Source organism: Marmota marmota, unplaced genomic scaffold (assembly GCF_001458135.2).
Source record: "Marmota marmota marmota unplaced genomic scaffold, marMar, whole genome shotgun sequence".
Taxonomy (NCBI): domain Eukaryota; kingdom Metazoa; phylum Chordata; class Mammalia; order Rodentia; family Sciuridae; genus Marmota; species Marmota marmota.
The window spans coordinates 7313872-7336538 of NW_026000137.1; the positions used below are offsets into that span (position 1 = coordinate 7313872).

The 22667-nt window shown below is 46.2% G+C and overlaps 1 protein-coding gene across 7 annotated transcripts in view; it reads left to right on the forward strand.

Moving 5' to 3' along the window:
• The window catches only part of Dync2i1 (dynein 2 intermediate chain 1), a 58284-nt gene that overhangs the window by 29510 nt on the left and 6107 nt on the right, over positions 1 to 22667 (forward strand). For 4 of the 7 annotated variants that reach the window (XM_015502363.2, XM_048785471.1, XM_048785472.1 and 1 more), the window contains 13 exons: positions 1041 to 1143; positions 2827 to 2956; positions 3189 to 3300; positions 4340 to 4428; positions 6638 to 6767; positions 9950 to 10122; positions 11029 to 11191; positions 15469 to 15582; positions 15673 to 15734; positions 16253 to 16304; positions 18328 to 18388; positions 21305 to 21404; positions 21591 to 21722. In XM_015502363.2, coding sequence (XP_015357849.1) covers positions 1041 to 1143; positions 2827 to 2956; positions 3189 to 3300; positions 4340 to 4428; positions 6638 to 6767; positions 9950 to 10122; positions 11029 to 11191; positions 15469 to 15582; positions 15673 to 15734; positions 16253 to 16304; positions 18328 to 18388; positions 21305 to 21404; positions 21591 to 21722 — 1421 coding nt within the window. The other 3 variants (XM_048785474.1, XM_015502364.2, XM_048785475.1) reach the window with 3 other exon arrangements.

Consider the following 22667-nt stretch of genomic DNA (forward strand, 5'->3'; position numbering starts at 1 on the left):
AGGTGCAGCGAGTGAGTTGGTGCCCCTTGTTGCAGGGGACCCCTTGCTGAAGGCCTCACGGGCTTCAGGCTTCTGCTGCAGCTTGCTGCTGTCCTTGGAACATGTTCCTGTCTTCCACCCACAAGTATTTTAAACCTTTTCCATCTTAACTAGGCCCCTGGGATGCACTGTGGCTGTGACTTCTGCAGGTTGAGGTGTGACAGCAAAAGAAGCAGTACTCCTATTTCCTTCTTCACGTTTTTATGGACAGATTTGCTCTTCACACAGATCTAACAACTTGGCATGAGACTTGCTTTCCTAAAGTGGAGAAGAGTCTCCTTTTCACTTAAAGGGAGCACTTAAAGCTTCTCTTTTGCCAGAACCACTACTCTTGTGCTTTTGGATCATAGTAAGTAAAATAAAGGTCACTTGAAGACAAGCACTGTGACACCAAGATAGTCCATCTGATAACAGACAGCCATTCAGTGATGAGCGGGTGGGCAGTGCATACAGTGTGGATACTGTGCAGAGGGATGCTTCGTGCCAGGCAAGACAGTGTGAGATTTCATCCTGCCACAGTGAGAATAACATGTATTTTGAAATGTATGATTTACTTATTTTTGGAATTTTCTGTTTAATGTTTTCATACCATGGTTGACTGTGGGTAACTAAAACCTCAGAATGTAAAGGCACGATTAAGGGAGACTACTTTGTAATCTTCATTTATTATTATTTCAGAGTGGATGGGTGGGGTTGGGATAGAGGACTGTATCCTCCTATATATGCTCTTAAATATTTGTAAAACTCTTAATGTGATTAGTATATACAATAGGTGACCAGTAAATTTTGCCTTGTCTGAAAGTTCTTGGTACAATAGGAAGGAATAGGCCTCTAGATGCCCACCTATGGAAGGCATTATCAGTGTGATATCAGCATCCAGCAAAGAGCTTATCGAATAGATCGTTACGTGTGCTTCTGATTGTTTTACTCTTAATTTTTTCTTTTGCTTGAAGGAAATATTTCACTGTCACACAAATAACTTTTTCTTTTTTCTTGTGTAGATGTGAATACTTCCCCGTCCAGAGCCCCTGTTTGTGGGATTTTTGTGGACTTTGCTACAGCCTCGCACCGTCAGAAGAGCCGGATTCAGGCCCTTAAGCAGAAGTAGGTGGGCGGGGAGACGGTGGGGGTGCTGAGGGGCTTGGGGGACTTTGCAAGCAGAGCTTCCAGTTTATTTTCGGTGTGCCTGTTTGGGTGTGGGGGTGGTCTGATCCACACCTCTGTGGTCTCTACTGGACCCTCAGCCTCAGCTTGTGGCTGACTGTTAGAAGGGCCCTGGAGTTCATGGTCTACTCTGGCTGACGCAGAATCCCAATCGCACATTTGTGAGCCTCAGGTCAGAACCCCGCTAAGCAGATGAGCCTGGTTTGTGTGGCCCTGCAACTTGGCGAGCCTCGCTCGCCTGAAGGAAGCCTGAGAGTGCATGTTCTTGACCTCCACTTCCAGATGCGAGAGTGCTACTCTCAGGAAATAGGTGTTACAACTTGTTTTTATTTTTATTTTTTTGAATCCACGGGCATTTAACCACTGAGCCATGTCCCCAGCCCTTTTTTATATATATATTTTCTTTAGCGACAGGATCTCACTGATTTGCTAAGTGCCTTGCTAAGTTGCCGAGGTTGGCTTTAAACGCCTGGTCCTCCTGCCTCGGCCTTCCCAGCTGTTGGGATTACAGGTGTGTGCTACCACGCCCAGCCTGAGGCTGGCTTTGAACTTGCAGTTCTCCTGCCTCAGCCTCCCAGGCCGCTGGGATCACAGACATATACCGCTGCGCCCAGCTACAGTTTATTTTTATAAGGAACCACTAGGTGCTGTGCTCCTCAGGTGTCACCCCAAATCCTTAGGGCCCATTTTACAGAGAAGAAATGAGGCTCAAGGTTAACAGCTCTTGAATTGTAGAGCTGAGTTTTGAACCCAGAGCTGCCAGGTATTGAAGTCCAACCTTGTAATTAATGTAAATTTATGAATTTGTAAAATTTCGAAATTTATATTCTGAAGTCAAGTCTATTGTGTTAAACCTAAATGGGACTGAGAATAATGAAAAAATAATAATTTTTTTAAAAACGCAGGTCTAAAATTTACGTCACTTGCTCAGTGCACGGCCTTAGTAACATTCAATAGCTATTTGCTGAGTGAACACATAAATGATTAATAAAATAGCAGCTTCACCACAGTTTTGTTGCCCTTATATTCTGAGCCCCACTGAAGCCCCTGCTGTGTGGCTAAGCTTTTTAAAAAAACCTGATTCAAGTTGCATATGGGTTCAACACAGCTTTTCTAACTCATATGATCAAAACTATACAGTGTGTTGTCTGGACGCACATAAATATGAGATGAAATTTAATTTTGTAAAGTGAGAGGATGCGAGCTTGGTGGTCAGCAGGGCAGTTGCTGTGCCTGGGCAGCTGTAGGCTGGTGCATGGCTGGGTCTGGGTACAGGTCCTGGGAGGTCACATGCAACTTGATCCAGTCAGGAGAACAAAGCCACTGTAGGTGCTGCCCACAGGGAGGATATGAAGGCAGCTGGTGGCAGGTGCAGCAAGCTGCATGGCTTAGCAGGGGACCAGAGGGACCAAGAGCCCAGCAGCTTCAGGAGGCCACACACCTAGATTCATGCACCTTTACCGGGTCATTCTGACACCACTGACTGCCTCAGCCTCGGCCTGGCAGGACGGAAGTCAGGCCCTTGCCAGTTGGCTGCAGCTAGCCATAGACCCCTTTCATCCTCCCTGCCCCCCGATGTGTGTTCTCAGTTTAACTTTGTCTTATCTCCAATTTGTTTTAAAGGACACGAAGTACAAAACTACTTCGGCTTATCGACTTAGATTTCTCATTCACTTTCTCTCTCTTGGATCTACCACCAGTAAATGAATACGACATGTATATCAGAAACTTCGGGAAAAAAAATACCAAGCAGGTTAGTATAAGATGTCTTAACTAAGGGCCAAGTGCAAGGCCTTAACCAAGGCCACATGCAAGGCCAGTGCAGCCTTTGCATGATTGTTGTTTATGCCATGATATACTCATTTTTGACACAAACACAAGACTTATTATCATCTTTTAAAAATCATAATTGTTATTTTCATCAAATGACAATTTGTTCTGAAATTGAGACCAAACATTAATTCCAACATACCTTTGTCTCTAAGGTGTACATTCAGTATAATGAAGATAATGTTGAAAGAGACACTCAGACTGAAGATATAGAGACCAGGGATGTGTGGACCCAGCATCCAGGAGAAGGTGCCATTGTATATGGAGGTAAAACTTTGTTATTAACTGTTGAATGTCTTAACAATCTTTTTGTTTTATTTTTACTTATTTTCTTTCTTTTTTGTTTTGAAACTTATTTCCTTTTTTGTTCCTTCTTATTATGTGTTTCTCTTTTGTATGGTTCTTGGTGTTAGACTATGGAAATACACAGTATTCTTTAAAAGACATGGAATCAGCATTGGAGCTGCTGACTGAGAAGGTTCAAACCTGAGCCTGTCTGGACCTGGGGAGGTGCAGTCCCGACCACTGCTCAGGACTGCACTGGGCAGCACCCACTCCACCTGGGCGTGTCGCTCCCTGCCCTTAGAATGTCACTCTTTAGGTGGTGTCTGCAGATATGTCCCTCAAGATAGACCAGAGGTCCCTGGAATACAGGGCTTGTGCTAGGTGCTGTGCAGCGGTTTACATGTGACATACATTATCGCTTGTTTGTTTTTCTTGAGGAATTTTCTCATATGGCAGGGAATCATACTGCTCCCTTTCCTCAGGTAAACCCCATTAAGAAAACAATGCAGGTAAGTTTCCTTTGTCTTAAACGCTTGAGACCATAAGTGTTTCAGGTTTTAGATTTTTTTTTTTTTTTTTAAAGAAAGAGTGAGTGAGAGAGAGAGAGAGAAATTTTTAGTGTTTATTTTTTAGTTTTCGGCGGACACAACATCTTTGTTTGTATGTGGTGCTGAGGATCGAACCCGGGCCGCACGCATGCCAGGCGAGCGCGCTACCGCTTGAGCCACATCCCCAGCCCCTAGATTTTGAATTAGGGATGTTCACACACTTAGATAGTAAATTAATTCTTTTTCATGACTTTTCTTGAGATATTTATGTAAGGTTGAATTTATAGACTTCCCACAAACAATATACAGTTATTTCTAGAAAAAAAAATCACTAAAGTATCTGCAGGATATAATGCAAAGTTTTCTGACTTTTCTTCAGGATTCTTACTAATTCACCTGTAACATCTTGACTCAAAAGATTTGTAGGTATGACCACGTTATAGTCAATTGTATTGATTTGCTTCATCTGTTAGGTAGTAAAGAACGGGAATTCTGTGACACTACAGTTGTACCCAAGATTGACACTCCAAGGTTATCCAGCTTTCTCCGGGCAGCATGTCAGGTACACTCTATAGTATTTTCTATTCTATGTGCGAGTGCATAAAGTTGCATTAGAAACAAAGAAGCTACTGAAACCTTGGAGCTTTAATGGATTAGATACATCAGAATCAGGTATTCATTTTCAGGTATTGTTTTCTAACAAAATATTAGTGTTACATTTATTAAACCAACATGCAAAATGATGCCCTAAAGGTATTATATACCACTAGCAGTACTATCTGTGTATTTGGATTCTGTATTTTAATAGTAGTTTCTTATATTTTAGAATAACTATAGACTAAGAACCCAAATATTAAGTTGGCAAAGCATGCATAAATCTAGGCTATTTGAAGATAATAAAACTCATAATATTTTAAAACTTACTTTCCATAGGTTTAAAATATGTACCAAGGAAGGGAATAATATTGTAAAGCTCTGCACATCACTAAGGTCACCTCAGGGACATTATCTGGTTTGACATATCCTTCTCATCTCCTTAAGCCCCACCAACCTGATGAATAACAATCACAATCATCATAAATATCCCTCCATAAACCTTTCTATATAACTCACTGAAGAAAAGGATTTTCTTAAAAGTTATTAGAAATAATTTCTAAAAACTAAAATAAGAAGTCAATCTTCAGATTTTCTCAGTTGTTTCATAAATTTATTATGTGTGATCGGAATTTAAATCAGAGCAGAGCTAAAGAACATGACATTGCTATTTTGATTACATCACATCCGTGACTCAAATGATGACCAAACACATGGTAGTCACTACATCACAGTGTCACTGCTATTTGGGAGGAGGGATTAAAACTGATGAAGTTTGACAGAATTTTTTTGTTACAATCTAATCCTTGGTCAGTGTAAATGTCTTGGGATTAAGACGTAGCCCTTGTCAACAGTGGGAGGGCGAGAAATGGAATGCATACAGAGTGAGAGGAAGAGGGTGGAGAGTCACCATGGATCATTCCTGATCCCACGTGGCTCCTGTAACACTAGATCACCTGCAGCTAAAACAGTTCTCTCATTTCTAAAGAGAAAACCTTGCAGGTCTTTCCTTCTCCATTCCCCTCAGTATTCACTGAACCTTCCGCTTACTCCGAGGCTTATGAAGAAGAGTTCTCACCCAGCCCCCTTCCCCTCTCCATTCCCCTGNCATTCCCCTGGGTCCTCATGCAGCCCCCTTCCCCTCTCCATTCCCCTGGGTCCTCATGGATCCCCTTTCCCTCTCCATTCCCCTGGGTCCTCATGCAGCCCCCTTCCCCTCTCCATTCCCCTGGGTTCCTAACCCTGCCTGCCTTCCCCTACATGGTAGTAGATTGTATTTTGAAATATCATACATATATATATGGAATACCTCTTTCCATTATTTCTTGTTCCTCTAGTTCTTACTGAAGGTTTTTTTTGCATGTCATGGCAAGGTTTTCGTCTTGGTCATCTGATCTCTATCAGACCTTTATGGGTGCCCTTTCTTGTCAATCGCCATTATTTTGTGCTGATTCATCAACCCTTTGGAAAAGAGAGAGGTGGTTCTGTTGGTTCTTCAGTGTTTGTTGTTGAGGGTATTTAAGATTTTGAGGAGTTTTTCTTCTTCCATAATTTTCAACAGTATATTTAGTGAAAAAACATATATGAAAAAAAGTATAGCTGTTCCTTGGCCTATGTATGTTTTGAGATTTTTTTCTTATTTGTGCTATTATGAAGAAAAAGCTGTACATTTTAAAATTTTGATTTAATTTTATTTATTTAAGTTTTTGGTACCAGGGGTTGAACTCAGGAGCACTTGACCGCTGAGCCACCTCCCCAGCCTTATTTTCTATTTTATTCAGAGACAGGATCTCACTGAGTTGCTTAGCACCTTATAGTTGCTGAGGCTGGCTTTGAACTCATCATCCTCCTGCCTCAGTCTTCCAAGCTCCTGGCATTGCAGGCATGCACCACCACGCCTGTCTGTACATTAAGATTTTTTTAAAAATTGTTAATGGACCTTTACTTTATTTATTCATTTATTTATTTGTTGTGCTTAGAATCTAACCCAGTGCCTCACACATGCTAGGCAAGTTCTGTACCACTGAGCCACAACCTGAGCCCTAAAATTTTTTTGTGTGTGTCATCATGGAGCCAAGCATTTATTTACAGAAATGGTTAAGATGAAAAGTAATATTTTGAAAAACTTTTATATTGTAAGCTTCTTACCATAATGACCACTCCCCCATCTTTGCTAGGTGGTTGCTGTTTTGCTTGAAGAGGACCGTTTGGCTGGTGAGCCCGTCTGGAGCCTCAGGGCTGCAGATCACACCCTGAGCATTAGTGATAGCTCTTCTCAGGTGGACACTGGCCTGCCATTTCTTGAAAGTAAGGGGTCTTCAGTGAGTTTATTTCTAGTCCAACCAGTAAACATTTATATTTATGGAATGATCTTTAGTTTTACTTCTATTTTAATGCAATAGAATTTATTGTATATAGAGACAGACTGTTTATGCCACACTGAAAAGTGAATATTTAGGGTTTTTTTCCAAAATATGTATGTTAAATTTATGATTCTCAATTTTTTTTGCTGATCAAAGATAGCTTTTAGTAACTTAAATAATGAGATTATTTAAATGAATTAAAACTGAGATTGTCTGTATTTGTTTTAATTCCAGAATCTATTCCTTCACTTACTCATTTTCTTTTGATTTCTCTAATGAAACAGTTAGAATAGCTTGAGGGTGTTGCATTGTTGACTTAGACACAGGTGTGAGACACCCATTGTGACCCAGAGATACTCATTTACATGTTTAAGGTAAGTCATGGCTATAGAAAGTAAATGATAAACAAATGAATCACAGACTAGCAAAGAAGTCCTGTTGGGGCGCTGGGGATGTGACTCAGGTGCTCATCTGGCATGCGGGCGGCCCAGGTTCGATCCTCAGCACCACATACAAACAAAGATGTTGTGTCCGCTGAGAACTGAAAAATAAATATTAAAAAAAAAAAGTCATGTTGGCATGTAATTAAATTATTTTAAATGAACTGAAATGCAAAGACCGTATTTAAATTTCTTTAGCTATTAACATTTTACCTTTGAAAAAAAGTGTCTAGGGAGGTAGCTCTTGGCAATTGTGGCCCAGGTTTGTGGGGAAAGTGCCTCAAAGTCGCTTCTCCTTAAGAGATCAGGCTGTGAGCATGCTCTCAGGCACGTGTGAGGCTGAGCATTTGGTGCTACTTGTTCTAGAAATGTCTTCTTTTCCCCCTGCTATTTGTAGGTTTAGTTGTGTACATTCCTCTGTCCTTTAATGTTTGCGAAAATTACGTTAATTTAAATAAATCTTACTATTCCTTGAGAGCATTTTGTTTATTTCTTTTTATTTTATTTATTCTAATTGTTATATATGACAACAGAAGGCAATTCAATTCATATTACATAAATAGAGCATAATTTTTCATGTCTCTGGTTGTACACAAAGTAGAGTCACACCATTCGTGTCTTTATACATGTACTTAGGGTAATGATGTCCATTGCATTCTCCCTTCTTTCTTACCTCCATGCCCCCTCTCATCCCCCTCCCTCTCCTTTACCATATCTAGAGCTCCTCTATTGTTCCCATGCTCCCTGCCCCACCCTCACTATGAGTCAGCCTCCTTACATCAGAGAAAACATTCAGCATTTGGTTTTGGGGGATTGGCTAACTTCACTTAACATATTCTCCAAGTCCATCCATTTTCCTGCAAATGCCATGATTTTGTGTTCTTTTACTGCTACGTAAAATTCCATTGTGTATATATGCCACATTTTTCTTTATTCATTCATCCACTGAAGGGCATCTAGGTTGGCTCCACACTTTAGCTATTGTGAATTGTGCTGCTGCAATCATTGATGTCGCTGTGTTCCTATAGTATATGCTGTTCTTAAGTCCTTTGGGTATAAACCGAGGAGAGGGGTAGCTGGGTCAAATGGTTGTTGCGTTCCCCATTTTGTTTATCTTAAACAAAAAAGATCCTGTTAGAAAAATGGTAAATCTGTGTACCTGTAGCATAACAGCACAGCAGCACACACAGAGAAGCAGACCGCGGCTGTGCTGCTGCCTGGAGCTGACGCAGAGAGGACACCCGGCTCACACCTGTGTCTGGCATCCCTCATGACCACCAGTGTCAGCAGAGGTTTTCTGGTTTGCTAAGTTTTGTGTTTTAGTAAAATGGATATTGAGATAGAAGAAGGAAAATGAGATGGGGAAGAGGCATCTGACAGAGTGAGTGGGTCGCTTCACCTTTGTGAACTTAGGATCTGGCTCATTCTCTCCCAGTCTGAGGTGAGATGCAGTGATATTTGAGCCTCCGTGGAATCTGCTCTCTGCTATCATCACTCCTAAAGCACATGTCCCTGGGTGAGGGCTCGGTGGGCACAGTGTCCTAGGCACGATGACGGGGTGGATTCCGCAGTGAGGGGGGCAGAAATGCTGCCCTCCTGGGACTTAGGTTTGGTGTTGAGATGGACTGCAGACTGCTGACCAAGGGCTTGTGATGTGTTAGAGAGGGAGGCCTTCCATGGAGAAGGCCACAGACAGCTTCTGGAGAGAAGGCCTCCCTGGGTGAAGCCAGATGGGGAAGCAGGCTGTAGGGAACGGAGGCCTGGCCCGCAGAGCCAGGTGAGGTCACTGGAGTGGCAGAGTGCAGACCTCCTGCTGGCACTGAGCAGCAGAACTCTGCAATAGAATGGTGCTCGTGTTTCTGAGAACCACTGTGGAAAATCGCCCATAAACCCATAGAGCTCATGGATGGAATCCCAGCACAACATGCAAAAAAATATGAAAGCTGGCAGCAGGTTCCACACGTGTTGAATGGTCAAGAAACCAAGCCATTGAGGCACTTTTTCTGGAGAAGGACCTGGAATTTTCTGTGGAGGGCCCAGGAGGGCTGTGCCCGCATGCCTGTGACAGGGTGGCCCAGGTGTGGATGTCGTGGGCTGTGGCATCCATGGGTGTGGGGTATGTATGCCTTGGTGGTCTGGCACCGTCCTCTGTGCTGCCCCCTCCCTGCCTGCAGTGCTGTTTGTCTGTGACTGAGCAGCTCTTACCTGACATCCTGCTCTCTCCCCTCTGTCAGCATCTTCTGCTGATTTGGGGGCACAGCAAACTCCACCAACACCGAAGCCTGGAATTGGTTCCATTTACTATTATCCAGCAGCATCTGGAGCAGAGCTCAGCTCTACCTCACTGGAAGAGACAAGTCTGCCATGTTCCTGGCAGGCTGTTTTAAGAGAACTGAGGTTCCTAAGGGTAATGTCCTCACAAGGGATCAGCGTGGCTCAGTCCTGCGCCTCCTGCCCTGAGCTGCTGATTCTGAGTGCAAGCTTGTGGCTGAGAAGAGGTGTGATGCCCTGGCTGCCTGGCCAGCCAGGAAGGTCACGTGCTCACCTTGGCTGTGGCCATTACCAGTGTGTGTTCAGTTTGTTTCTTCATTAGGTTGAAATTTATTTGAGGGTTCTGGGTGTTCATTTAACATGGATTCCAGCAAATTGCTAAGATGCAAACATACTTTTCTTATCTTTTCCCCAGATCGAAAAGTATCCTGCTTGCATGCCTCTCGAGTACAAAGGCAGACCGTGGTCTCTGTGCATGATCTACCTGCAAAGGCCTCTGCCCAGCTGCTGGACTGCAGATACATCCTCTGTGTATGGGACATCTGGCAGCCTTCAGGGCCCCAGAAGGTCCTGATTTGTGAGTCTAAGGTATATGCAGGAGGAGAGGCGTGTTTGCTGGGGGTGCTGAGAAGAGGAGAGCCGACTGTCACTCCCGTCTTGCACAGCTCCCCTCAGCCCTGCTGTGGGCCGGCAAGACACAGGGGTGTGTTTGCTTCAACTCCAGAAATTCTTAGTTCACAGGACCCACTCAGATTGAGAGTCCTAGGAGTCAGAGAGCAGGCTCTTGGCCAGTCGAGAACTTGGAAGTGAGTGTAGTTGTGGGCTTACTGGAAACATTGGCCGACCTGGGCACGACACTGGACCCTAGGACTTCCTCCTTGGCTGGCGCTGTGGGGCATGTTAGAGGTTTCCTCTTTTCCTGAGGCTTCTTGAAGTAGCTTTGCACCCCTGTCACTTATTTGGGCACGCCCTCCTTCATGTGTTTATGCTCCTGGTTACTGACAGCCAGGGGAAGAGCTGCCCCTTCACATTCATATCCCTTTAATTAGGAAAATGTCCTACTTTTGTGTTCCTTGATTTCTCCCAAAGCCATAGGGAGGAGTAACTTTCACAGGTACCAGTTTTAGGGAATTGAATGTTAAAACTTTTTGCAACAGAGGGTGTAGTTGAGGTGACTAAGGGTGGAATGGTCTGTTTTGAAGCCCAGTGAATTGCATTGAGAAGAAGTGACAGTCGAGCACCTCTCATGTGGCTATCATGTGGTCCCAAAAGTCCTACAGGGGGACTTTGTCCCTACTGTCCATTTGAGGAAACCAAGCATTTTATCTATGTGCAGAGGTCTATGTTCACTAGGTCCTTCAGCTTCTCAGACACAGCCACCTGGGACGTCCCTCTGGGTCAAGTGAGCAGGCGCCAGTGTGGGACGAGCAGACCCGACTGCCGTGGGCCAGTCCCCTGCTGCCCAGGCGTCAGCCCCCGGTGTTTTCCTTTCAGGTCACGTGTTGCTGCTTTAGCCCTCTGAAGGCATTTCTGCTGTTTGCTGGGACAGCACATGGCTCAGTGGTGGTGTGGGACCTAAGAGAAGACTCCAGGATTCACCGTTACGTTGAGCTGAGTGACTGCTGCTGGACCTTCAGGACGGCCACGTTTTCCACCGGTCAGTGTCATGTCTGCCAAGCTGGTGTCTCTGGAAAGCCACCCCAGAGCTGAGACTGAAGTTTTAAATTGATTGGCATTTATTCATTCAGATTATCCAGAAGCTGGGATCCAATCCATGGGCAAGGGAGGCATTTGATAAGTAGAAAAAAATATTTACCCAAGTAACCCTGATGCAGCAGCCAAGAGTGATTGGAATCGTCCTTCATATTAAATCTGTGGATTCCCTGAAATCCTCAACAAGATGGTGTGTGGTTTTAGATCAGCTGAGGGTTCGATGGTGTGTGTGCACCTGTGGCATGGTGGGTTAGTGCTGGCAGTGGGAAAGTGAGGGTCGTCTCCCCCTGGGGCTGACAGGCCAGAGCGGCCACCCTCCCAGGACGCCAATCTCCTGTCACCCACCCTGCCACCACCACAGCACTCGCAGTCACTTCCTGGAGCCAGCACTCTCCCCAGGCCCCTTGTGTCTACCTGCTCATTTAGTTGTCATGATAGCTGTGTCCCTGCTGCCCCGGAAGGTGACTGTGTGTGAGGCCACACTGACTACATGGGCAGGCTGTCCCAGACTGCTGACTGATCCAGTGCCACAGTGCCTCCCCGGAGGGGCCAGAGCCCTGCTGCCATGGCTCAGCCCCCGGCCCTCAACTCACTCCTGCCGGTCTCTCTGGTCCCTGCCCTTCTCTCTTCACATTCAGAACCCTGCTGTGGTCCTCCCGGCCACTGATTTTGTTCTGTCCTGGCTCTGGGTGGTCCAGATGTCAAAGCACTGGACTTGTGCAGTAGCCATGTGTTGAGACTCCTGTGCTGCTGCGTGTTGCAGAAGCTCACTGCTTTGCTGAAGGTGTCCCTTGTGTAGATGCTCCCCTGGAGCCACTCTGGACTTGTGGTTGATTCCAGTTGTTGGTGATTGTGAATAAGTGTGCCAGGAGCCTATCCAAGAGTGTTAGCCATTTTGCATTGCCACAGGGTGTGAGAGTCTCAGGCACTCTGCATCCTCACCAGCACCTCACGGGAACTTTTTGGCGGCTTTCTGATAAACATGTCTCACGGTGATCTTCCCTTCCTTGATGGCTGGTGATGTCGAGCACACGTCCATGTTTATTCATATTCATCATCCCTAGGTCTGTGTGGGTGACATCTGTTGAAGGTTTTTCCTTTTTTTTTTTATTGGGTTGTTTCCTTATTAAGGTTTTTTTTTCTTTTGTCCTGGAGATTAAACCCGGGGCCTTGCACAAGCTCAGCAAGAACTTCACCACTGAGCTGAATCCCAGACCTTCATGTCTTGAGCGTTTTCGTGTATTCTGGGTATAACTGGCAGGTTTTGTAAATACTTTCTCTCAATCTGGTTATCTTTTCTCATAACATTGTCTGAGAAGGACAGAAAACATTTTAAATTTGATGAAATTCAATCATCAGTCTTTTTCTTTATGATTTTATGTCTGGTGTCACATCTAAGCAGTTTTTGCCAAAGGTGTCCCCTATGTTTTCTTCTAGAAGTTGTGTGATCCTCGATTTTATAGATAAGTCTGTGCTCCACTTCTGCTGATTTGGGGCATGGTGAGGGGTGTTAGTTGGAGTCTGCTTTTTTTGCATATAAGAAGTCTTTATTGGATAGGACGACAGTCGACATTCCCTCCCTCAGCAACCAGCACTCCTGGGCCACCACGTCCTCCCCGGAGACTGGATTCCGGTGTCCTGCCAGGGGCACAGTGGCGCCTCCTCGTGATGCATGGTGGGAGCCCTTTCCAGACGTTTGCGTGACATCCATGCATCCTATTTGGCGAGGTGTCTGTTGAGGTCTTTTGTCCATTTTTTTTATTAGATTTAAAATTTTTTTTTCATTTATTCTAATCAGTTATACATGACAGCAGAATGTTCTTTGATTCATTGTACACAAATGGAGCACAAGTTTTTACTTCTGGTTGTACACGAAGTAGGGTCCCATCATTTGTGTGATCATATATGTACCTAGAGTAATTATGTCCATCTCTCCTATCCCCGTGCCCCCTCTCCTTCTCTCTCTCCCCTTTGCTCCATCCAAAGTTCCTCCACTCATCCCATGTCCCTCCCCATTGTGGATTAGCATCTACTTATCAGAGAAAACATTTGTCCTTTGGTTTTTTGGGATTGGCTTACTTCGCTTAGCATGATATTCTCTAACTCCATCCATTTACCTGCAAATGCCATAATTTTAGTCTCTTTTATTGGTGAGTGATATTCCATTATGTGTATATACCACAGTTTCTTTATCCACTCATCTATTGAAGGGCATCTAGGTTGGTTCCACAGTTTGGCTGTTGTGAATTTTGCTGCTATGAACACTGATGTGACTGCATCACTGTAGTATGCTGTTTTTAAGTCTTTTGGGTATAGACCAAGGAGTGGGATAGCTGGGTCAAATGGTGGTTCCATTCCCAGTTTTCCAAAGAATCTCCATACTGCTTTCCAGATTGGCTGCACCAGTTTGCAGTCCCACCTCAATGTATGAGTGTGCATTTCCCCCACAACCACATCAATACTTATTGTTGCTTGTATTCTTGATAACTGCTATTTTGACTGGAGAGAGATGAAATCTTAGAGCAGTTTTAATTTGCATTTCTCTAATTACTAGAGATGTTGAACATTTTTTCAAATATTTGATTGATTTTATATCATCTTCTGAGAAGTGTCTGTTCAGCTCCTTAGCCCACTTATTGATTGGGTTGTTTGTATTTTTGGTGTTAAGTTTTTTGAGTTCTTATATATCCTGTAGATTAGTGCTCTTACGTGCGTGTGGCAACAATTTGCTCCCACAATATAAGCTCTCTGTTCACCTGATTGATTGTTTCCTTTGCTGAGAAGAAGCTTTTTAGTTTGAATCTACCCCATTTATTGATTCTTGATTTTATATCTTGTGCTTTAGGAGTCTTGTTAAGGATGTTGGGGCCTAATCTGACATGGTAAAGATTTGGACCTACTTTTTCTTTAGATGTAGGGTCTCTGGTCTAATTCCCAGGTCCTTGATCCACTTTGAGTTGAGTTTTGTGCATGGTGAGAGATAGGGGCTTAATTTCAATTTGCTGCATATGGATTTCCAGTTTTCCTAGTACCATTTGTTGAAGAGGCTGTCTTTTCTCCAATGTATGTTTTGGCACCTTTGTCTAGTATGAGAGAACTGTATTAATGTGGGTTTGTCTCTGTGTCCTCTGTTCTGTACCATTGGTCAGGTATGTGTTTTGCAGATATTTTTCTCCATTTTGAGATTCATTTTCTTTCTCTTGACTAAGTAGCACTTTAAAAATTCTCATTTCCTAAATGCCTCCCATGACATTTTAATCCACATATATGCTGCCTTTCTGTTTATGTGCCATGTGTATCTGTGCTTCTGCATAAAAAAAAGCAGTGGGGAGATATTGCTGCTTTTGAGAGGGTTTTAATTTATAGGCACTTTGTGGGTTTGGATGGCATTTATATATACACATATATATGCACATATGCATATGTGTGACCATGGATGAATAGATATGTATGTATTTTAGACAGGGAAAAGAACACATAAAGTTTATTTACATGCCTCAGGCAAGGCAGTTATTAGGCTCCAAAATAAATCTTTTATAACTGCATTTTCTAACTCTTGGTATTAATAACAAACCTTTGAATCTAGCACTATTTTCAAAACACTAAATCTCTGACCCATATGTAGTCCCTCAGTCTTGGTGGGGTTAGTTCCAGGACCCCTGAAGCTCCCCGGTCCTCAGGTGTTCATGCCTCTTACACGAGGCCCCGTGGTGTTTGTGTATACCTGTGCACACGGCCCCTGTACTTGATACCATCTCTCGTGACTTGTGTATGTAAGATAGTGCAAATACGTGACTAGCTGCTGTGCCCTGTGGGAGTCCTGGTAAGAAGGGCCCCTGCGGTCACTATGGTAAGGTTTCCCCCAGAGGATTTTCAGTCTGCATTGGTTGAATGCATGGGTGAGGGACCCCTGGGTTCAGAGGGTCACTGAGTACAAAATGATTGTTTCATTTTATTTGCCATCTAACTCTTGTCAGTAAAACCTGCAAAGTCTTAAATGAGCTCTTGGCAGTGAGGACTCCTCGTCCTCCTCAGGTATTTCTGAATCGTGTCTGTTTCCTAATGATGCTGCTTGGTCTGTCCTGGCCTCTGGCTTTCCTTGGGGGCCTGCGGCAAGAGCTGGGTGTTTCAGACCCAGAAGCACCTCCATCGTTGTCCTGTTTGACCTGCTTGTGTTCCTGCCATGTGATGCGGGTGCACGGCACTGCGGGTTCATTCCAGACGGAGTCCTTACCTCAGTGAGCCACCGAAGCCCTCTGCAGGCCCTGGAGGCCGTCTCCTCGTCCGTCTGCCGGAAGCAGAGCTTGGTGCTCTCGCCCTTCTCTACCCAGGAAGGTTCGTGATGCCCCTCAGCCCGCGAGAGCAGGGACCCACGGGCTGCCTGGGTTAAAGCTGCTGCTTTCTTTCTGTCTCTGGCTTCCTTAGAAACGTCGGGTTTGTCGTTCCACGTGGCCTCCCTGGATGACAGCGGGGTTCTCAATATGTGGGTGAGTTGCTGGCCCAAGGCCATGCCCACTGGCCAAATGGAATGGCTGCAGTAGAGAAAACACCTGGATTGAGGACATGGGCCAGGAAAGAGAGGACACAAGCAGGGGGGAAAGCAGGAGTGACCTGGGTTTGTAGTTGTGTGGGGAGGGGACACAGGATCTTAGACTCAGCAAGTCTAGGGCCTGGCTGGCCACTTGGTAGCCGCTCCTGCAGGCCTGTGCGAACATGGAATGAGAGCTGTGGGAGGGCGTCCAGGCCAGAGGGTGACATCAGGACTCATCCTGTAGGCCATGGGACGTGCTGAGCAAGTCCCTGAGGGAGGAGAGTGCAGCGACCAGAAGGAAGGTGCCCCTGGCATTAAGGTGTCAGTATGTCGGTCCTGGAGCTGACTGCCAGCCTGTTTTCTGGGGCAGTTATATTTTTAGGACCCTGTGCTCTCTTAATTAGAGCCATATTTTGCTTCAGTTGTTTCCTAATTGTAAAATATGTCATCTTCATTTTCATTATTTTATTTTAGGTGGTTGTTGAATTACCAAAGGCGGATATGGCAGGCTCGATAAGTGACTTAGGTAACTATTAAATTAAAAAATTAACTTTAGTCAGTATTTGCTGAAACAATTGGAAATCAAACGTATCTCTACCTGCTTTGAAAATGTGTGATTAGCTACCTGAAAAATGAAGTTGTAGATTGTGCACCTTACCAGCTGTGGAGTGGCACCTCATAGCACTGACCAAATGCTTTCTCCCGTAGCTTGGTCAGTCCTGCCTGCAGCTGCCTATCGCTCTGCTCTGTTGGGTCAGTCGAGGACCTCTGTGTTCTGCGTTCAGGTGTTGGGAAGGGCAGCAGAGTTCAGACGGCCTCAGCTGGGAGCAGATGTGCCATCCGTTGCCCGAGCCCTTGCCCACTTTGGGCTCTTCCTGCACAGTGTGGCCCTCCTGGACTCCTCGGGGCGTGGGGCAGAAGTGATGGGGGACAGCTGGCAGTTTTGATGCTGTGTGGTGTGGTTCTAGAGGCCAAGAGGGCTCAGAGGTCACAGAACACTTGTGGCCTAGCTGGACTGCCTCAGCCTCTAGCCGCTCCCCTTTCAGTGACATAGCCTCCCTTGTTTGTGCTGGGCTGTGTCCCTGGGTGGCTTTGGGAAGCAGTAGGAGTGATTTGGACTTTGTTCCTGCTCTTCAGAGTGAGGGAGGAGCTCTTGGCCTCACAGAGCAGATGTGGCTGCCCCTACCAGACGGATGCCCTGCACCGTGGGGTTTCTGGGGGAAACAAGACCGCATTACTTGCTGTGTGCCATCCCCCTGTGCTGACCTGTCTGGGTTCTGGTCTGTCAGGTTACGCTCAGAACCTCGGGTCCTCAGAACACGGGAGCCCTGTGCCTCCTCTGCGGTGTTCCTCGCCGTCAGCCCTCGTCCCTCCTGCTCAGCGTACCTTGCTGTTGTCCCTGCTGGCTGACCTGCCTTGCCTGCTCTCCCAAGCACGAGGACCCTGTGGTTTGAGCCTGTTGAGGCAGGCCTTGCTGCTGATGGGCCCCTGTGACAGCACTGCCCGCAGACACAGGCAGTGGGAATAGCATTAGTCTGCCTAAAAACATTTTGAGGCACATATGAAATGTCATGCAGGGGATCGAGGCATGTGCCTGTGATGTGAAACACACCCTTCGTGTGTTCTACCTCTGCAGATCCCCAGCTGCCTCGCCACTTTGCCCTCAGGAGGGGGGTGCTGCCTGGCAGCAGAGAGTGCAGGGTGCCAAGCTGTCCTGAGGCCTCCCACTGTGGCCTGTTGTGGACTGAAGCCATGTCTGTCTTTTATTCCTTTCTGAAATGTACTCTGCAGGTCCAGTCCCAGGTGCCAGGGAAACGGTGGGGAGGAGATGTGGGCTGTAGATGGGGACTGGGGTGTAATGCTAGGACACGGAGCTACCTGGACAAGGCTGGGTCAGAGAGGTGTCTCTGGAGAAGCGTGCGCCAGGACTCATGGGCACGCCTGCCGCAGAGGTGCCAGGCAGTTAGACCACATGATGGCAGCGTGCCAGGGCCCTGCCACCTCACAGCGTCTTCATTTAGTTGCTTCCAGGTCCTAGGCGAGATTCTGCTCAGAATCACATGGGTCTCTGTTCCTCTCGTGCACTGATTTTAAAAAGGGAGGATGGTGTTGGGAGTAGCAAGGAGGCTAAGCCAGCTCATGTCTGAGGGTCAGTGTGGTGGCTGTGCGCACTTTGGAAAACGAGGGGAGGGAAAGAAAGATGGGGTCGGCCCTGGGAGTCCTGATGTTTGTTGTTCGAGGAGAGGAAGTTAGGAAACTGAGGAGCAGTGAGGGAGGCTGGAGGAGCTGGAGACCCCCAGTTCCGTCAGTAAGTTCTGAACGGCCCTGGGGGACTTTGCAGACGGGGCTTGCTGCTGTGGGCTGAAGGGTGCTGCCCCTGCTCTTGCTGCACCTGAAGGCAGAAGTCTCCAGGGTCAGAGTCCCCTGTGATCCTCGCGGGGCACGCGCACCTCACCTGGCGTTTGCATTGTGGCACTGTTTGAGATGACGTTTAGGCAGTGAGCGTGGCTCCAGGTTACGAGGTGCACCCGTTCTGCCTGTCTTTGTAGGTCTCATCCCTGGAGGGAGGATCAAGCTGGTGCACAGTGCCACGCTGCAGGTGGGCGACAGGTGAGACCGTGTGGCTTCACGCCAGGCACCCCCATCTCAGGAGACTCCTGCAGAGAGGAAGGGCATCAGGTGTTGCATGTGCAGCAGATGCCTTGCTGGGTTCTGTAGTGAAAGCATATTTTCTTACACTCTGTTTTTGTATCGAATTTTTTACTGTTTTTGCTTATGAAAGTAGTTAATTTATTAGTAACAAATCAATGTGATAAATATAACTTCCATGTATAGAGCTAATGTTTTTTTGATCAAAAAATGTTTTCTGTCATGTAAATTGATGCTACTTCACTGTTTTTCACCTCTTCTAAGGCAGCCCTGAAGTTTAACTTAGATGAAGTTTCAGAAACCAGAAACAGTGATGGAAGGTGTTATTTAGAGACGGACATTTCTACTTTCAGTCACATAACTCAACATGACATACACTTCTTAGTGAATGCACAGCTGTTACTGGTGGTACTTACATGTTCCATGTTGGCTGGCTTCTCATGACTCAGGCCTAACTTTCAACATGCGAAAACCCTTGGAAAATCTTGGGGCCTTTGAGCACTCTTCACCTCGCAGAGCAGCTTTGGGTGGTCTTGATGAACTCCCACATGCTTAGCAGTTTTACATCAACCTCAGTTGATTGAAATGCAGTTATGAAGGTGGATCACTCAGTTTGTAAAGTAATCAGATGCACTGCAGCGCCAGATGTCATGATGTCCGGCAGTCCCAGACCCGCAGTCAGAGCGGTGCCCTTGCTGGTCTTCTGTTAACCATTTCTTTCTCTGTGTGGCCTTCTCACTTCATGCCATGCATTGCATTTATTTTGACTATAAATTTCTCTAAGACTTTATGGGCTCTTTGGAGGAAAGTAGCTAATGTATCTGATGCCCTGTCCCACCACTTTTAGCAATGCCTTCTGGAGGTCCATGGGAAATAGTGGGGTCAGGAGTGGGACCTGCTGCAAGGAGGAACCCTGACATGGAGCCTCCCTGGCCCAGGGCACTGAGCCCAGCAGCCTTCTAGAACCAAAAGAGGTGTCCCTGGGAGCATGTGTCTCCTTGGTTGAAGTAGCTTCTGCAACCACCTGCCCTCAGCACCCCTGCAAGCCTGCCACTGAAGAGGTATCTGGGAGCCATTGCTTGTCCTCCATGGCTATAACAGAGCAGGAAGTGTCCTTCAGCATGAACAGACATGTGGAGTGCACAGGAGGGGACCTTGGAAGCTAGAGTGAATGTGACTTTGTGGAGGGTGATAACTGAGCTTGACCTTTGAAGAATGGAAGTTGGTGTGTTCTGGCTCCAGAGAATAGTACATGGGAGGCCCAAAGATACACAGATGCGTGGTGTGTTCAGAGCTGCCAGCGGATCTGATGTGGAGGGACGGAGAGGAGTCAGTGGGCACCCTAGTGCATCTGCTTGCTCTGCTAGCCGGTTTAGGTGATAGGACACCACAGGGCTGGCATAGCTTCCTTGTCATTTAGGATGATCAACCTGGCAACATTTTTAGTTTGGAACAGAGGAAGGGAGAGTAGAATTGGGGAGATCAGGTAGGAGGCCCCTGAGAGGCTGAGGAAGGCAGAACTGAAGACCTGGGACTGACTGACGGTGCTCAGGAGGGAAGAGCCTCGCATGGCCACCTTCCTAAGGTGGGTTGGTTGTAGGGTGTGCTCTGAAGACGAGCAACAGGAGGAGGAAGGGGTCTGTGGGGAAAGGCAGGACTGGGCAGGGTGGGGTGCAGGGTGGGCAGTCTGAGCTGGAGTGTAGGGGGCCCAGAGGCAATGAGGACCGCGGCAGGGCCACAGCTGGAGGCTCGAGGTGGTGTCAGCCACAGGGCTGACATCTGTGGTCCTGCCATGATGTGTGAGGAGGAGCTGGAAAAGATCTGAGAGAAATCCAGACTCCTCACTTCTGACCAGGGCAGCAGCTGTGCATTGAGGGAAGAACCTCAACAAGACATCATAATTTTTAAAAAGAGGGTTGGAGCTGGGGCTCAGTGGCAGAGCACTTGCCTAGCGCATGTGAGGCCCTGGGTTCCATCCTCAGCACCACATAAGTAATAATAATAATAAATAAATAAATAAAATAAAGATGTTTAAAAAAATAAAATAAAGATATTGTGTCTATTTACAACTAAAAAAATCAAATAGAAGGAGAACCTCTAGATGCAAGGACAAGGAGGGAACCTAGTGTAGTAGCCTTTTGAGCTGATGTGTGACAGCCCCGAGTCCCATTACCAGACTGAGCTGTCTTGGGCCTTCACTGTGCACTTTGGGCTTCAGCCTCAGGCAAGACCAGGGCTGTCTTGGGCTTGCCTGAGTTGAGAGCCAGACCTGGAACCTCTTTATGGCAACCTGCAACTCAGTGCCCCTTCAGTGTGACAGAAACGTAGAAAGCTTCACTGCAGCTGAGGGAAGACAGGAGCTTGGAAGAACTTGAGACTCCATCCTGGGTGTGGGCATGAGAACCTCAAGGTGAGAAGTGACTGTCAAAGACGTAGGCACGACTGTCTGGGGGAAGGGTTACTTTTACAAACTGGGGCTCCCAGGGTTCCCATAAGCTGTATGCCAAAGGTGAGTTCACAATCAAAAATTGGAAGAGCTATAGGCATGAGGAAGTAGTCCACACAGTGCGGCAAACAGAATTGATGGAGCACCGAAAACCTTTAGAAATGAAACTGTTGTTCCTGTGCCTTTACATGACTCATGGTTAAGCAGCATATTAGATATAGCTGAAGAAAAAATTGGTGAACAAGATGATGGATCTCAAGAAATCACCAAGTGTCCGCCAACAGGAAGCCGAGTGGGCGAGACCACCGAGGGGATGTGGCCTGGCCGGCTCACATCAGGCAGTGTGCCGTCATGCTAGGGGAGTGTCGAGATTGTCAGTTATCCTTACGGCTCCAAAACACACCATCTTAATGTCCACTTTCTTTCCCCAGCCTTTCCCATCAAGGGATTGAATTCTGGGGGCCCACACAAACACTGAGTGTCAGATTTCTGCCTTCAGATCCTAATCACTTTATTGTTGGCACAGATGTGGTGAGTAGTATTTTACATTTCCTTCTACCACTCATCCCTCGCTCCCAAAGTTGCATAGTATATAGTTTATTTGAGATTAACTCACTGTTTGCTTTTATTATAATGTGGAATAATTTTTTCAAGCATATTGACTTCTCCCAACCTTATACCTAAGTTTTCTTTGGCCACTCTTTATCTTACTACTAGGGTCTTATAAGCCACGGCACAAGACAAGACTTGAGAGTATCTCCCAAACTATTCCGACCTCAGCAATGTGGTATAAGACCAGTAAAAGTCAATGTGATTGATTTTTCACCATTTGGAGAAACAGTATTCTTGGTAAGAAAGTCTGTTTTTATTTATTATTATTTTAGTTGTAGATGGACATGATACCCTTATTTATTTATTTATGTAGTGCTGGGGATCAAACTCAGGGCTTCACACATGCGAGGCAAGCGAAGCGCTCTACCCCTGAGCCACAGCCCCAACACAAGGAAGTCTCTTTTTATAGCACTTTTTTCCTTTTTAAAAACTTTTTAGTTATAGCTGGATGCGATACCCTTTTCTTATTTATTTTTATGTGGTGTTGGAGATCAAACCCAGTGCCTTACGTGTGCTAGGCAAGAGCTCTACCACTGAGCCACAGCCCCAGCCCAGCCTCAGGCAAGACCAGGGAGGCCTTGGGCTTGCCTGAGTTGGGAGCCAGACCTGGAACCTCTTTTCCCAGTGGTATTATTCACCTGTTTGGGAAGTACAACACAGTGACCTATTGGGAGAACTCGAAAGGTCATCATTCATTGGGCTATAAATTAATTATGTGTTAGGTGTCAGTGATATAAAGTAGAGCAATATGATATTAAGAACAAAGAAAGTAAAATAAATTAGGTCAAAATCGGACTCTCTTAAGAAATACTATGTTCAGTTGCAAACTATTTAGAGTTTAACAGAATACGAGCCCTGCCAGCTCCCATGTCACAGTCCTGAGAGCCTACCTGTTCTTTCTACCCATTCTTGTTAGATGGGCACCATCCCTTCCAGGGCTCGCTGCTGCGCCCGTCAACCCCGTGGTCCCCACCTCGCCTGGGAAGGTCCATACCTCTTGGCACCCATGTGCAGAGTACTGTATACAGACCCCAGCAGCCACCTGGGATGCAGCTGCTCAGCCCCACCCACAGCCCTCCAGCCTCTGTGAAGGAGCCTGCTGTGTGGGTCCTGAGTCAGGAAGAAGGGATGCGGCTCAGCAGCTGCTCAGGCCTCCCCCTCCCTCCCCCTCCCCCTCCTTCC